The sequence below is a fragment of the Boleophthalmus pectinirostris genome, unplaced genomic scaffold, assembly GCF_026225935.1.
Source record: "Boleophthalmus pectinirostris isolate CB_2022bp ecotype Guang Dong unplaced genomic scaffold, ASM2622593v1 HiC_scaffold_12, whole genome shotgun sequence".
Taxonomy (NCBI): Eukaryota; Metazoa; Chordata; class Actinopteri; order Gobiiformes; family Gobiidae; genus Boleophthalmus; species Boleophthalmus pectinirostris.
The window spans coordinates 19,689,191-19,705,026 of NW_026571018.1; the positions used below are offsets into that span (position 1 = coordinate 19,689,191).

General features: G+C 37.2%; 1 protein-coding gene across 1 annotated transcript in view; it reads right to left on the reverse strand.

The window, feature by feature from the left end:
• Positions 1 to 15,836, reverse strand: part of specc1 (sperm antigen with calponin homology and coiled-coil domains 1) — a 68,381-nt gene that overhangs the window by 15,830 nt on the left and 36,715 nt on the right. Inside the window, exon 12 of the mRNA XM_055148325.1 lies at positions 14,237 to 14,339. Within this exon, the coding sequence (XP_055004300.1) occupies positions 14,237 to 14,339 (103 nt within the window). The remainder of the gene's footprint in view (positions 1 to 14,236; positions 14,340 to 15,836) is intronic.

Below are 15,836 nucleotides of genomic sequence, written 5' to 3' on the forward strand. Positions count from 1 at the left end.
AGAGGACAGACACATGGACCAGCCTGAGATCCCCGGGACAAGAATTAAAGTCCACAGCCCCAGTTCAGTGCTAATGAATATTCCCTCAGCTCCAAGATGTGCTGACGGATGAACCACTTCTGATTGGCTCGATCCATCAGTACAGGTTTATTGAATACAGCAGATCCAGGAATGAGGTGAACACTGTTATGTTTTTGTCTAGTCAAACATGCTTCAAACAATTTTTTTGTGTGTGTTTTGGCTTCTCTATCGTCACCCACAGTTGATAGTCAAGGGTAATTTTTGTCTTTTTAATTGTCTAGTTGTGCATCTTTGAAAAGCACCTGCTTTTTTGCAAGTGTATATTTCCGGACCCCGAAGCACTCCCAAGAATTGTTTTTATGGTTCTATGCTTTATCGTCATGGTGACAACTCATATAATATCATAGTTATCCTAGAGTCCACGTCCTACCCATCAGGCACACTTTATGTCACTGTCTTCCTCTGTTTTCCAAAAAAGTTAAAATAAAAACTTTAACAATAAATTAGTAGAAAACATCTCAGTACAGATGATGTTTATTTTCTGGCTCAATGTGAAGCCCTTATTCTTTTTAATAATTTCCTTGGAATAAAGTTTATACTAACCCACATTTGAAAGTCTAATGTTTTGTAACAATTATAATGAATTCTTCTTACATTTAGGTCAGTTAAAATTTACTTGACTTGAAAATGTGAGGTGAAAAAAACAGGATTGGGGAATTTAATCAAATTTTAACTGAGACTGAGATTCAGTAATTTCTAAGCATCAGTGATCTTAGGTCCACAGCCAATCCTCTATCAGTAAAAGCACATGGAGTACTAATTTGAAGGAAGAATGTTTTTGTGCACCAATTAAAAGTCTGTATTGTTTATGTTACTGAAATCAATAACAAATTTAGATTGATCAATATGAGAGACTACATTGTCCAACACGAACAGAATCTCTCCTGACTTGGTGTTTTCAAACATGGCATTGTAAGGCAAAGTGAAGCCATTATTTGGTTGTTAATAGTTACCTCACGTCTGGGGGAAAGAGTGGAGAGACCAACATACAGAGTCCAACACAATGCAGTCAGAATCTTCAGGGAATCAAACCCCCAACCTCTTTTGACTGGCAAATCACTGGTCCAGGTTCACACATGAGGCAGAAAAGCCAGGTTAGGAATGAACGCTTTGTCATTCTTTTCTATAATTAACCAGACTGGACAGAACAACGAAAGAATGAAGCTTCTGTTTGCACCTGCATCACTCACACGCTGTATTTAAACTGTCAGACTGTCAGACATGTGATAAATGGTGCTGATGTGAAAAGTTGTCTCTTGAGGACGTAATGTGCCTTATCACTATGGACTTAAAGCTTTTACAAGCAGGCCTGTCACAGTAATTATTATATCGATTTATTGTTCAATATATGAGAGCTGGAACAATATGCTTTTTGGAGTTCAATATTAATCATGGGTATATTTCTTTGCAAAAGTGGGAAGATTTTTGTTATTTTACTTGAAATATGATAAGATTTGTGCTGTAAAGGGTTGAATAAATTACTTCTATGGCTAATTATTAGTTAATTCTGCTATTTTTTTGTTCAACAGAATTATTTTTAAAAACTTTAAATGTGACTCTTAATAATGTGAGTAATGTGAATTCTATTACCTTCATGTGGTATCAGTAATAGGAGTGAAAGGCCCATTACAACGTTGTTATAATGTAATTTCTTCATCACAAACATACTTGGAGTTGTATTTTGTTTCATTCACACATGTTTAACACTCAAATTCTACATATATTCTCTCAAGCAGAAGACATGCTGTTCCACCTTGTGATGTCATGTTGTAAAATAGGAAGTGCTTTACGGTGTTTTTAAACTCCATACACCTTCACTAGAACCATTTGGATGATTTCAGCCCTGGAATTTCTAATCTCTGCTGAACCAAAAGGTTAAAGGTAGCTCTCCCAAAAGGTGGAATGGAGCTTTTTGAGCTTTGGAGATGTAGACAGACTAATAATGTAGGATTACTCAAACAAAACACAACTTCAGTTATGATTTTGAGGAGTTAACAGCATTATAACATGGCTTAAAAGTCACAAGAGTAAAGTTTGCATAATTTAGGACCTTTACATTCTACACTGACGTAAAGCGTTGTGTGCAGACTACAGCGTGCAGCTACTGGTGAAGTTTGTTTATGAACACAGTGGGATCAGAGGAGCAGCTGCTCTTTCAGAATGAGACGAAACAGGATGCTCTCTGCCCCATTCACAATCATGAGAAACCAATCAAACAGCAATAACTCTCCTAATATGAAAGACAATGGTCAGCTAATAATGGTGCAGTATTAGAGAGGCGGGGGCATAAATCCGGTGGGGGTAATGGCCAGAGTAATGAGTTTGTCTCAGTTTGATGAATGGGGAGAGGCAGTCCTGTGTGTGTGTCTGTGGGGCAAACCTGTGCAGTCATGTCAGACACATTCCACCCATAACTCCTCCTGCTCCAGTTGGATATATGTGTTATGAGTCTGCACATTGGGAGTGTATGAGTGTATGTATGTTATCAACAAATTATAATCAACATGAACATTACTCCTACTTTTACTACTAAGAGAGCGCAAGAGTGTGACATCGTCAAACATCATAATTTATTTATATTGACTGCAACAATAGAATTTGCCCATTGTGGGACAAATACAGATTCAGAATGTTCAATTAGCCTAATGTTAAATCAATGGAGATAGTATAAAAATGTTAAAATGACCATGGACTGTATAAAGGGAGTGTGATGTCACTCATAGCTTATGACTCCAGTCAAATGAAGCTCATGAGGCTGGTAGTTATGGGAGTGAATTTGGAGTCAAGTTCCAAATGAGGAATAGGAATTTATTAACTGACAAAATGGCAAAAAACACCAGGATCATGCAGAACGGGTTAAAATCCACATTTTAAGACCAAAATGACGAGACTCACTACAGCAGTTGCAGAGAGATGGGCAAAAACTTTTTCAATGTAAAGACAAGTGGAAATCAACTGGAAAAGTGGATGGAGCCAGAAGCGCCCCCATGAACACTTCCTCTGTGGTGGCTAGTGGGTTAGTTATGCTCATTTATATATACAGTCTGTAATGACCCAGCAGTTTATCAGTTTATTTCTGTTACTTTATAACATGTTTTTGTATCTCTATGGATGTTTTACACTACTGCTAGAAAAATGCTGAAAAAAATGGAAAGAATGAATTTGCTGTTTAAATGTTTGTCCTGGTTTATGGTAATACCTCTGTAATTACTGGGACTATCCACATGAAAAAACTAGAACAAAGTCTTCTTTGTGACTATAAATAAAAGTGAAATTATGTTTTCACAATAGCATCAGAAAGTGGTGCCATTATTCAGTCCAAAGACATGATTAGTATGGCAAATTAGTGGAGCCAATCCCTGATAAATGATAAGGTTCAATATTTATGGATCATAAGTTTGGATACTTTTTGAAAAATATGAAATCATCAAATCCTAGAAAGTGAACAACTGATTAGTATTTGAGGAGAGTGCTGTAAATGTAAGACCGCACTCACTAAGTTAGCATAAGGTTTTCAAATGTTTTGGTTTGTCTAGATTTGCATATTTTACAAAGAAGTGTCTGTTCACTAAACAAGCTTGTACACACTAGGAATGAATACATTGAATGTAGAATGTGTGAATATGTGCAGAGCCTTGATGGAGGGTGGATGTGCTATGTGACCCTAGCCAATATTTATTTAATTTACTTGTGGTCACTTTATCTCTATGCATTGAATCTGTATTTTCAGTATTTCCACCACCCTGCTCTGGGACTGCAGGTGTAACTTAGCATTCATGCTATAACCTGGCACTAGCATCCCTCCTATGACTTTTGTCTTGTTTAATGTACTGTTGTGCACTGCCCCTGTAAAGCACACCATAACATAACAACAATAAACTAAAATTAAATATTGTCAACATACTCTTTAACAGACTAATGTTTACAGAAACCGCAGTACACAGTCCATGTTGGGTGTGAGAGAATAGTTAGGGGAAACTCAGGACAAAAAGGTTGAGAACTACTGCTCTAGTAAACGCAAAGTTTCCAATCAAATTGTGCCTATTCACAGTTGGATCAGATGGAGAGGAGGTACACGTGCCTAAACAGGGTCAGTGCTGTAGGTAGCTGTGTCCTAGTTGAGGAAGAGTGCCTCCAGGGGGTGGGAGGGGGAGGAGAGGGGGGTGGGAGGGGGTCCGAGCTGCAAATGCTAAAACAGCAGTGGACAACAGCTCTCTGGGAAGCCGGCTCAGAAAAGCAAACACAGCACCAAGCGGCAGGAAGTGTCTCACTCAACACAAAAGCCAAAGCTGTGAGTTTTCAGGACGCACAGAAACAGACTGTATGTGTGTGCGTGCAGGGGTGAGTGTGTGCGTTGTATAGTCTCAAGTAGACAGCACAGCAGAACAGAAAGTGTAAAATACAGAGAATCACACCCACAACCTTCCAGTATGTGGCCAAATGTTTCAGATGATGTCAAAACATTCTATAGGCCAAAATGTTTTAATGCAGATGCAGTGCAGCAGAGATGCACAGATCCAGCCTTTTCTGTTCCAATACCAATACCGATACCTCAGGTACTTTAAATACTTTAAATACTGTTGATACAGTATTTAACCAATATCAGTGTAGAGAGTTATTACATCCAGATGACAGAATGATAGAAATGGTTAAACAACTGTGTATTTGCCTTTTGGATAGTTCATGGCCAAATAGAGTGTGAACAATAGAAAAAAGTTTCTCTTGTCTCCCATCCAGGAGTATATAAGATTAAGAATAACGTAATCTTGTATTAAAATATTAACCCACGAGAAAACTGATAGTAAAAATAAACATCGAAAGAAAATTAAAGCATATTTAAAAGAAGTTCAAAGTCAGGGCAAGGCATAGAAAAAAAGTAAATTAATAAAGCAAATGTTTTGTGTAGCACACATGTTAGTGATGACTAACATTAGAAGAAAAATGTAAACTGGACGTCACTTGTTCCCAGGAGACTAATTTCCAGTAAGAACCTCTCAGCCTCTGCGTATAAATTGGGATATAATGTATTTACTGTATGTTAAACTATATATAGCAATGATAACGCCACACAATTTACATGTGATTTCCTGTGTCAAAAACCCAACAGCCTTTGTACAGTGTTGTCATGGTTACAAAAGGATGTGTTAGAGCCCTGTTTGTTTACAGTCACACACCGAACTTCATCTTTGACCTCTGAATTATTGTTTGTTTGCTCCAAGACAGAGGTCAGACATTATCCAAACACCGCAGCAAAAGTCTTTTACAGATGTTCAACCAGAATTTTAAAGTCATTAGATCTAGAAAATAGGTTAAACTGGTGACAAACCGATCAGCTAAGGTTATTTTGTGTGTATGCTTTCTGTTCATTTACAACATAATATCAATATCAAAATATCGCTATTTTGTGATACTAAAATTTGGTGAAATAGTGTCATCATCATGGGCTGCTGTATCAATATATCGTCATGTTTATATATATATATATATATATATATATATATATATATATATATATATATATATATATATATATATATATATATATATATATATATATATATATATATATATATTTGAATAAATTATTTAGTGACAGAGCTACAATTTTGTGGCTTGTTTAGAGAAAGTAAACTTGTTTATGTACTACACTTGTACACATATCCACTGTTTTGCTTAATTAATTAAAATAGATGTGTTTTATATCATTTAAATATGTGCAGGTAGTGGCACAGTTAAATACCGTTGTTAAAAGGTATTTGGTTCCATACTGTCATATTACATTGTGAGCCATATATTGTATTTTGAATTGTGAACTGTGCCAGCCCTACAAAATCAACTGTACAAGACAATAATTTGATAATTCTCCAGAAACTTTACACGCCCGTTGCTGCATGACAATACATGACAGTAAATGAGACTTTGTTTGGCTCATTTTTACCCATTACTCCCACTACAATAATCATTTATCCTTAAATTTTCCACCACAATTACAGAGAAAAACATCATTACCAAAGAATACATCTATAGTGAGTCACCAACCCATGCCCTGGTGAAGTTGCCTAGTTGATAAAAAAAAACAAAAAAAAAACATCTTTTAAGTAAGTCCAGCTTTTATAGTTTTACTCTTTTGTGATATATTTTATTATTGAAAGTCTCAAAATGTTCATCTTGTGTATTAAAAGCTTGTAATTCCTGGTCAGTACATGCTCCTTGTGTCTAATGTCCCCCCCCCCCATGAGAGAGACAGGACCATTACTGTAAATACATCAACATTGGGGCTGGAGCACAGATCCACACAGAGTTAAAGAGCCTTCAGGGTGAGAGATGAGGCAGGAGACATTAAGACTGTTATCATACTGATCTATGGACCAGAGACACTATCTCACCTCTGTCAGGTGTGTCTAAGGGCGTGTTCACACTTACACAAAGACCACATCAAAACTGGGGCAAAACTGGCACTTCATTTGGAATTAATTCTAAACTAGGCCTGTCACAATAACACATTTTGAAGCACAATATATTGCTACAGAGAAATATTGCGATAAACAATAATTGAAACCATATGCCACTGACACAAAACAACACAGCAGGATAATTCCAGTTCACCATTATTCATATAGACAGTATCATTATTCAACCCTCTACAGCTCAAATCATCTCATATTACTGACTAAAATATAAAAAAATACCCACACTAATGCAAAGAAAATGTACACACAATAAATATTTAGCTTCAAAATACATTGTTCCATCTGTCATGTACTGAATGATATGCCAGTATAGTAATTATTGTACAGGCCTATTCTGAACTAAACCAGGACAAAACCAGGACAAAACCAGGACTAGAACAGGACTAGAATTTGTCCAAATCAACTCTGCATCTGAACTAAACTGGACTCATATCTGGACTCAACAAAGCCAATTGGTGAACATGGCTGCAATTGCCCTGAGCTCATCTCTGTGTTTAAGATTCTCTGTTCTTGGGACCACCACCACACCAACAAAGACATAAACAAAGACTGAGGGATTACATTGACTTACTGACATAAACAGAGCTTTGACAGTGGCATGCCAGAACCAAATTAACAGAGACACCAATACAAAGGATGAATGCGCAAACCATAGACTAGGCTGAAAAACTGAGAGAATACTGAAATGAGCCAATGGACTGTGTAAAGATCTGATTTACCAGTACAGAGTGGGGAGCACAGAAACAGTGACCCTCGGACAGATGAACTTTGAACTGACTGGTCACAAAGAGGTACACAAGCTAACATAAACAAGTCTGCACAGAGCCGAGATGAAAGTAAAAAATTGGACTTGTTGGACTCAGTACAAACCAAATACTTGTTCACAATTATAATCTGTGTTCTATTAATGGCTCAAAGCAAGCCATTATTTGGTTTCCTTATATTGTGTCCAAATTTAATATTTAGCTACAGAGCTAGTTCAAAATGTCACAGTCAATACATTTTATACTTCAAACTGTTTACATCTATATCACATTATTAGGGTTGTAGTCAGCTGAAGAAATTCTTGGTTGACTAAAACATATCCTGATGACCAATGAGTTAACTAAAAAGACGGTGTGGCAAATTCTCTCAAAACTATTAAGCATCTCTATGTATCTGACACACACTGCACTCACAAGACTACAACTGCAAAAACAACTATTTATGCAGAAAAAAGTACAAAGAAACACTGTCTTCTCACATATAGATACCAAAAATCCCCATCTTACTCACTCACTTCTCTTTTCTACTGTTGTCCCATATTAATCCTTCTAATCTGAATAAAATGATTAGTTGGCTAAATGTCGATCGATAAAGGCACTGTCAACCGATTAATTGACTAAAGGCCTACAGTCCTACACATTATGTTACATTATTTATAAGCACAGTATTGATCCACCACCTTTAGTGTCAGAATAACTGTTTCATGTCCAGAGTCTGTCCCACCCGCTCACGTCTGTCTCTGCAGTGTTCCCAGACCGGACCGGACGCAGTCTCATTGTTCTCACTGTTTAACAAGCGGCCCTTTTATTTTTGTTGAGCTTCTGTGATTAATTGAGAAAAATACTACAAACATGTCCCGCGCAGACCTAAATAAAGGCTAAATATGAGTAAATATAAAGACACATATTACTGCACATATAGACTGATCTTACCTGATCAAAGTAACTATTTAATTAAGGTTTTGGGGTTAAGAGATAAGATTAGAGCAGTAATTAAGCCTGAATCATTCTTTGTCGATACAATTTGTCCATTTTTAATTAAGTCTTTATTTATGCTTTATTAGGGCAAATAAAAGTGTAGTTATTTATATTTAAGACAAGGCATACACAAATTTTAATGGTGCTAAGTGTTTTAAATGAGCCCCAGCACGTGTCTCTGGACATGCTTCCACAGTTTGGCGTTTCATCTGTGTGACGTTCACAGACCCCTTGTGAATACTAACTTCCTGCGAGCCCCCTCCTGTTACTCCCCCTGGGCTAATGCGCTGGACAGTCTCCACACACTGATCTGTTAACACAGTGTTTAACATGCTAGGTGAGGCTCATTCACATGACCTGGTCACATGCATGTTCGGCATTGTTTAAACCAAATATTCCCTGATGGTTTCTTCTCCATGGTGACAGCACGGCCATCTTTGCTGCACCAGTGTATTACAGTGTCTGTTGATTTAAAGCACATGGCATATTGTAATGGACCACGGGGAGGCTGATTAATTTTCAAACATCTCTTTAACTACACATGTGTCAGGCCCCACATGCACCTGAGCTAAAGGACAGAAGCTACGTGTATTTGTGCACGTAGTGCAGGGCAGCACTGGGGAGGAGAGGGTCCACTGAAGCATCAATTTAACAAGGAACAACACTGAGCTGAACAATGATATTTTAATAAGGCTGTGTGATATTAATTAATCCTTATCAATTGAGCTATTGCTACTGAAAAGATATTATCAAAGAGAAGCAGGGGTGAGTGTCTAATTTTACAATAAAAACTCAAACTTGTTTAGAGGACATTTTGAAGTGTGCTATTAACAAGATAATAATGATATGATGATGATGTCGAGAGTTCAGCATTATTCATTCACTCCACACTTAGTAGTGGTAAGCTACTTCTGTAGCAACAGCTGCCCTGAGGCAAACTGACAGAAGCATGGCAGCCAATCTGCATCATCGACTACCACCAATCACTCATGAGGCTGAGTGTGGATAGAACCTCCAGTCTTATGTTGGCTCCAGCCACAGAGCCAGTTTTACAACAGGCCTCACCTCAATGTAGTGACCCAGATTTCCTGAACATCAGAGTGCAATTTACTGCTGTGGATCAGATGCTGTCTCACGCCGTCTGCATTAGCTGCAGTTTACTCTTACACTTTAATTAGGCCTCTATTGGACCACAACAATGGAGCCTCTAATAGGCATCTGTGTCCTGGTTTCTCACGACTGCTTTTGTGACAGCAGTGGAAGAGAATGATACAAGAGCCACCCGCCACCCGCCATTTGAGAAACAACGGAGCCTACAACAAAGTGACCATCAATTATACAGTATAAATGTGAAGGGAAAATTACAAGAAGGGAGCCCACACTAAAGAGGCAATTAGGCTTCTTGACCTTAAAGTTGCAGTCCAAAATGCATGCGGTCTTGTCCACAGTATTTAACCTTTGAGATAAAAGAACAAGAGTGTGACAGAAGAATTCAGCATCTGATCGGTCTTTACAGAAGAGACAGATTGGACATTAGGCTGTAATTAGTGCACTGCGATGACCTTTCACCAGACACTCCAGGGCAAAAACAGAAAGCAACCTCTTCCCACAGCTTCCAATGATAACAAAAAAAACTTAATATAGTGTATGCACAGGGACCAGACTTACTGTAACATGTGTTCATACGTATTTCTGTGTATCCTCAAATCTCCCAAGAAATTTGAGGGAATAGGAAATCAAATCCCAGAAGTGCAGATAGTAGAGGATTTAGCAGATGGTTAAACACACTCAACAGAAAAAAATATTTGATTCAACTCACACACTGTAACAAAGTGTTTTAGTTTACAGTATTTTTTTTACAACAGCTTCTTGCTTTCACATATTACATGTCATAACTGTAGATTGCAATGCATTGTGGGACAGAAAATCCACATGAGAATAAGAACTTTTTCTACATCAGTCTGTTATAAGTTACCATTAGTTTGTGCTTTACTGTAGATGGGAGGATATTACATGTTGTATTTTCAAATGTTTCTGCACTGCACACATTCAGTTAAGAAGAGCAAAGACAGAGGAGCTCTTGTGAATACTGCACTGGTCCATTCACTCCACAAAAGAGTAAGTAACTTTTTTATTTTTTTCATACTTACTTACTTTCATACTTATTATTTTTTCGCTGTTGTCATAAAGTTTGCAGAGTAACTTATTTTTGTTTCTGTGTTCTGGCTTCAAACGTAGCCTATTAAACCTGTATAACCGCACTGTTATCAGTGGCCACATGTGCACATTTAGAGCGATAGGCTTGTTTACATGAGCGCGCGAGTGAAATGCCCGACTTTATCGAGCCTCATCTCCGTGCTGCTGCTGCTGCTACTGTGGAATTTTTCACAGTGTGGCATTAAACTTAATCATCTTCATGGAGACAAGCAGGTGACACACTCCAGGCCATTTCTGAGCAATAAAAACACCTGTAACTGAATAAATGCTAAATACATCTCTTTATATGCAGATTCAAACACAATAATTTGTGTGGGGATTTAGTTTTAAGGCAGATATAATAATGGCCAGTTTGCCATTGCTACATTCTTGCAAAATATATTAATTCACAATATTTTACTATAAGCCACTTTCAACTCATTTCTAAACTTCAACTGACTAAATCTGATAAATAACCAAAACCTTCTTACAAATAAACTACTATAATGAACCCAGTTTGTTCTGAATCAGTCTGTTACTTTACATAAGTGGACTGTTACTCAGCTCTTCCCTCTGGCCTGTTTCTGAACACTATCTGTCAGCCATAAGAAGAGCCACGTAAAGAGTATTCAATAATTATGGATACTTATCCAAAACCAATGAGAGGGCTTTATTTCTTCCCTAGTGAAGAAATGCCTGGGGTGGGGAGTAGAGTTGTATTCTGATTCATAGGTTATACATTATGAATTACCATGTGAATCAGTCAAAGAGGTTTGCTCTAGAATCAGTTATGTTTAGTATATTTATATGAAAGAAATGTAAGCCTATGTGTTTTGTAGGTGCTAAACCAGCAAGCTTGCTTCACATTCAGAGGGTTGGAACTCAGTAGGATTGTAAACACTCTTAGGATTACAGAAAATAGAAAGTAAATTAATTGAATGAGTAACATCGTGTCTGAGATAACTCTGTCTGTCCAAGCAACTATGCAAGTTATTTAAAAGAAAGTTTAATCCTTATATTACACAAAATGAACTCTTATGATAAGTTTATCTACATCTGGGCGGCTGTATTATTAGTGGACCTGTCTGACCAATGCACCTGTCTGACCAGTGTACCTGTCTAATCAGTGCACTGCCCCTGTTAGTATTGTTAGCATCTCTTCATGAATGTACTTTTTGTGTAATAAGTGCATTACATTTTTGTAGGGCAGCCCAAATACAGCCCAATAGGCCCACATACAAACATGTAGATCTGGACTTCTCTAATTTGACTGCAAAATAGCTCAGTATGCATGCATTTAATATGTCAGTAAAAATGAATACACTAATTTGTAAGTAGTTTTTTTTTGTGTTTTTTTTTAAATTGGTGTTATTAAATTGTTATCAACTAAATATTGATGCCCACCCCAACCAACCAACCAGCTTCTTAAAGACCTTGTGTGTCTTATCCTTCTTGTGGAGGGAGTCAGTGACTGTCTTTTGGACATGGACATGTGTCCAGTCAGCAGCCTTCCCCATGATTGTGTATCCCTCTGACCCAGACTGAGAGCCGGACAGTTTAAAGGCTCAGGAAACCTTTTCAGGGGTTTTCAGTTGATTTTGTTGATTAAGGTGTGACTTCCCAATAATGAACCTTTTAACACTATTCTAATTTTCTGAAACACAAAATTTGGGGTTTCTATTATTATTATCATAAGCCATAATCATCAAAAGGTCAAGAAATAAAGGCTTGAAAGCTTCATGTGTCATGAGTCTATACAATATATGGGTTTGACTTTCTGAAATAAGTAACAAAAATATTGAACCTTTTCATGAATCAATTTTAACTGAGTTTGTCTATTCTTATGTCAATAAATAGACTAGCTGTATTTTAAATTACAGGACATTACTGGCAACAAAATTGGCAGGTAATACATGTAAATTTAATATACAAGGCTTTGCTCTAAACTGCAGAGAAGTTATTTACTGTGTACTTCAAACCAATGCCTTACAAAAAAATATCCCAACAAAAACGTGTAAAGTGTTTCCAGATTCCACCTGTAAATATGACTTAGAGTAATTTGCTGAAATATTAGAGCAATTACCTGGCAAAAAATTGCCAGGTGTTTACTGTAAAATTTACTGGAGATTTGCAGCCTGTAGAAAGTCACTGTATTACTCAGTGTTTGACATGAAAATGAAATACAACAGCATTGTAAAAGGATAGAACTTGCCTACTAAAATTATAACTATATGGTACATGGTAATGTTTGTTTGAAGTTTCAGGTGGTCATTTGAGTTTTTGCAGGACTGTTCTGAAATAAACACACAAACATTATAAGCTGCTTAAAAAGGGTGAGAGAGAAAGTCAAGAACTGCTTGTGCCATAGACTCAAACATTAGCAGCCAAATCTACTTAGTGCATTCCTCCTGAAACATGCAAATAAGAGCACAGTGAGTCCAAGCCTTTGTGAAAGGATCACAGGTCCCAGTGTAAATCCTGCCTCTGTTTGGGCTCCATGTAATGTGGCCCAACATGAACTCAAACGCGCGCTCGTGTTGGTCAACGTTTACATCATGAATGGCGTTCAATGACATAATGAAACGTCCAGCTTCCAGCACAGTGTACTGTTAAGTCAAAGTTGTCAAACTCTGGTACAACAAATGTCTTGTTTTGCAAGATACAAATGTTTTGGTGCCCACCTGAGAATTTACCCCTGAACTAGAGCATGTCTTAAAGTCCAGGTCCTGACTTGACCTGGGGACAAAGATTTTGTGTTGATCAGAAGCAGAAGAATCTAATTTGATCAGCTGTTTGCATCATAAAGGATGTGCATGTTTCATCAATCAGTCAGTCAGGAATCTGCGTCAAGAGTCAAAGGTGTGACGTAAGCTTCAGTAACCTTCAACTGTGGAAATACTATTGATCTGGCAATTCAACTCTGCACCAACTGACAGCTATACTGTCAGTGCTCTGTCCATTTTCCTTATTCATACTTCATTAGTGGTGCATCGGCCCTGAGCAGAAGTCATAGCCAGGTTAAGTGTTGCTCACAGTACATTAAATCCTCAAGACAGATTTCAGATATAACTCTACAGGTCATCTGAGCATTTTCAGCCCATCTGTTTGGACAGGCAGGCAACCACCTGATGTGCAGAGGTGGGTAGTACTCAGTTAGAGTTATATTTTTCATAAAGTTGTACATTCTGATTCCATACATTTAATCCTACTTGAGTTATATATTTCACATCGTAACAGCACCCTCACTTGAGTCAAAATTGTGTTTACTCACAATAAAGCTACAATTAACAACAGTTTAATGTTGATGATATTAAAAAAACATTTATGTTTTGTTCTCCTTCAGATATGACTTTGTTTTTAGCATGACCTTTGAAGGCAGATTTTGTTCATTATTGATGCTTTGTCCTTCTAATCACATTGAATTCAAATTATAAATCAGATGTTACGTTCAGACAAACACTGTTAGTTGAGCAATAGTTTCCCCAAAGAATTTTTTACTTATTACTTACTTAATACCTACTTTTCTCTTACTTGGGTACATTTTTGGCCATTCTACCCACCTCTGCTGAGTGGAATTGGTGGTTTTCAGACTCTAGAATGGAATAATATAGTCATGCTCCCAGATGTGGGGCAAGAGACAGTTTGTTCCAATTGTTAAGAACATGAATAATGTATTACGAATTATTGGCCTATAAAATGTCTGGTGAGTGTCCCAGAGGTCAGAGGTCAGTGTGCTGTGGTGTGTACCGGATAGCCTTGTGTTTTCTTCTGGCACCACTTCAGTAGCGCGTTCCTCTTAGATCCTCCGTACTCCCGCGCCAGTGCAGCCAAAGGGTCCTTTCTTTCCACACTGCCACCAGGGACCCACAACATGCACAGACACAAGGCAAAAGGGAAAACAAGGGGAAAAGCAGAGTTGTCAAGGAATGCAGTGTAAAAAGGAAATGTCTAGTATTTTTATGAGTCTCTCTTTGGTTTAAAGATTTTTCTCATCCCCAAAACATGTGTAGATCTAGTTTTGGTGTGTGTTTACATGCACCAAAGAAATCTGATTATCAAAAACATAAACAAACAAACAAAAAAGATTCATGAAGAGATTTAGAGTGAATGAGTACAATGGATTTTAAAACATTTTTTTCAATCTTTAACATTTTTTCATAGATTTTTGTCTATGTCGCACTATTTTTTGCATAATTTTCACAGCATTTCAGACCTAACTGTTTACATGACATTTCAATAATTTTGCAACTCCAGAAATCAGATAATCATAGCAGATTTTTGATGTGCATTTTAACACGGTTTTACTAATATGCTTTGTTTATACTTCAACTATTATCTAATATTTGCAAATGCCATTTCCATATTAATATTCTTTAAATAAAATATGATATTGATTGTAAATACTACTAATAATAATAATTGTTGAATAAGGACCCATTTATTAGTGAAATATTTGCTAGTTAATGCAAAGTTTGAGAGTCCTGTATGAGTGAAAAAGGTATGCATTTTATCGGTGGAGATAACACAACTGAGTCATAAGCCCTAAACATACCAAACAAGGTAACAGGAGCAGAGTCTGTGTACAGTCTGCCATGGTCTGTGTGTGGTGACATTTAGCTTATTGATGTAAAGAGGGCAGTATATGGGCAGAAGGTATGGATCACCTGAGTTTGCTGTTGCCACGGTGATAGTTGGAGGAGGAAGTACAACTGCTCAGAGTGGCCTGAGTTTTGATCAGCCCTAAACATACCAAACAAGGTAACAGGAGCAGTGCATATGTGAGGTCTGGGCATGCACTGATCCAGCTTTTTCAGTTCCAATACCAATTCGAAACAATGGCTTTAAGAATCTGCCAATACTCGATATCAACTGATACCAATGCAGAGACAAAAAAATAAGACTGTATTTTAAAGGTGCATTGTGTGACTTTTCTGGTGGAGGGTCAGTCAAATGCTTTTCTCCATGGAGATGTTATTGCTTTTTCTGTAATATTTCACAGTACGATATTGAACCTTTTTATCTTCATGGAGACCAAACCAGGCCAAGTTATTGATCAGATCTGTGGAGAGGCAACCCAGCTCATATTCCGAATGCCCATTTTTCTAGGTATTTTTGAGCTATAAAACTAGATGTAAGTGAATAAATGTAAAGTAGAGCTATTTAATGTCATACTGTGGAACATTTTAGGCAGAGCAATGACATATCCATAGAAACAAGCAATTACAAAATGTTACATAGTGCACCTTTAACTAAAACCAAAAACTACTGTATGAGAAAATGTAACTACAGAACAACTTTGTATTAAAAGCTCAAACATTATGAGACTTTTTGGACCAAGTATGTACCA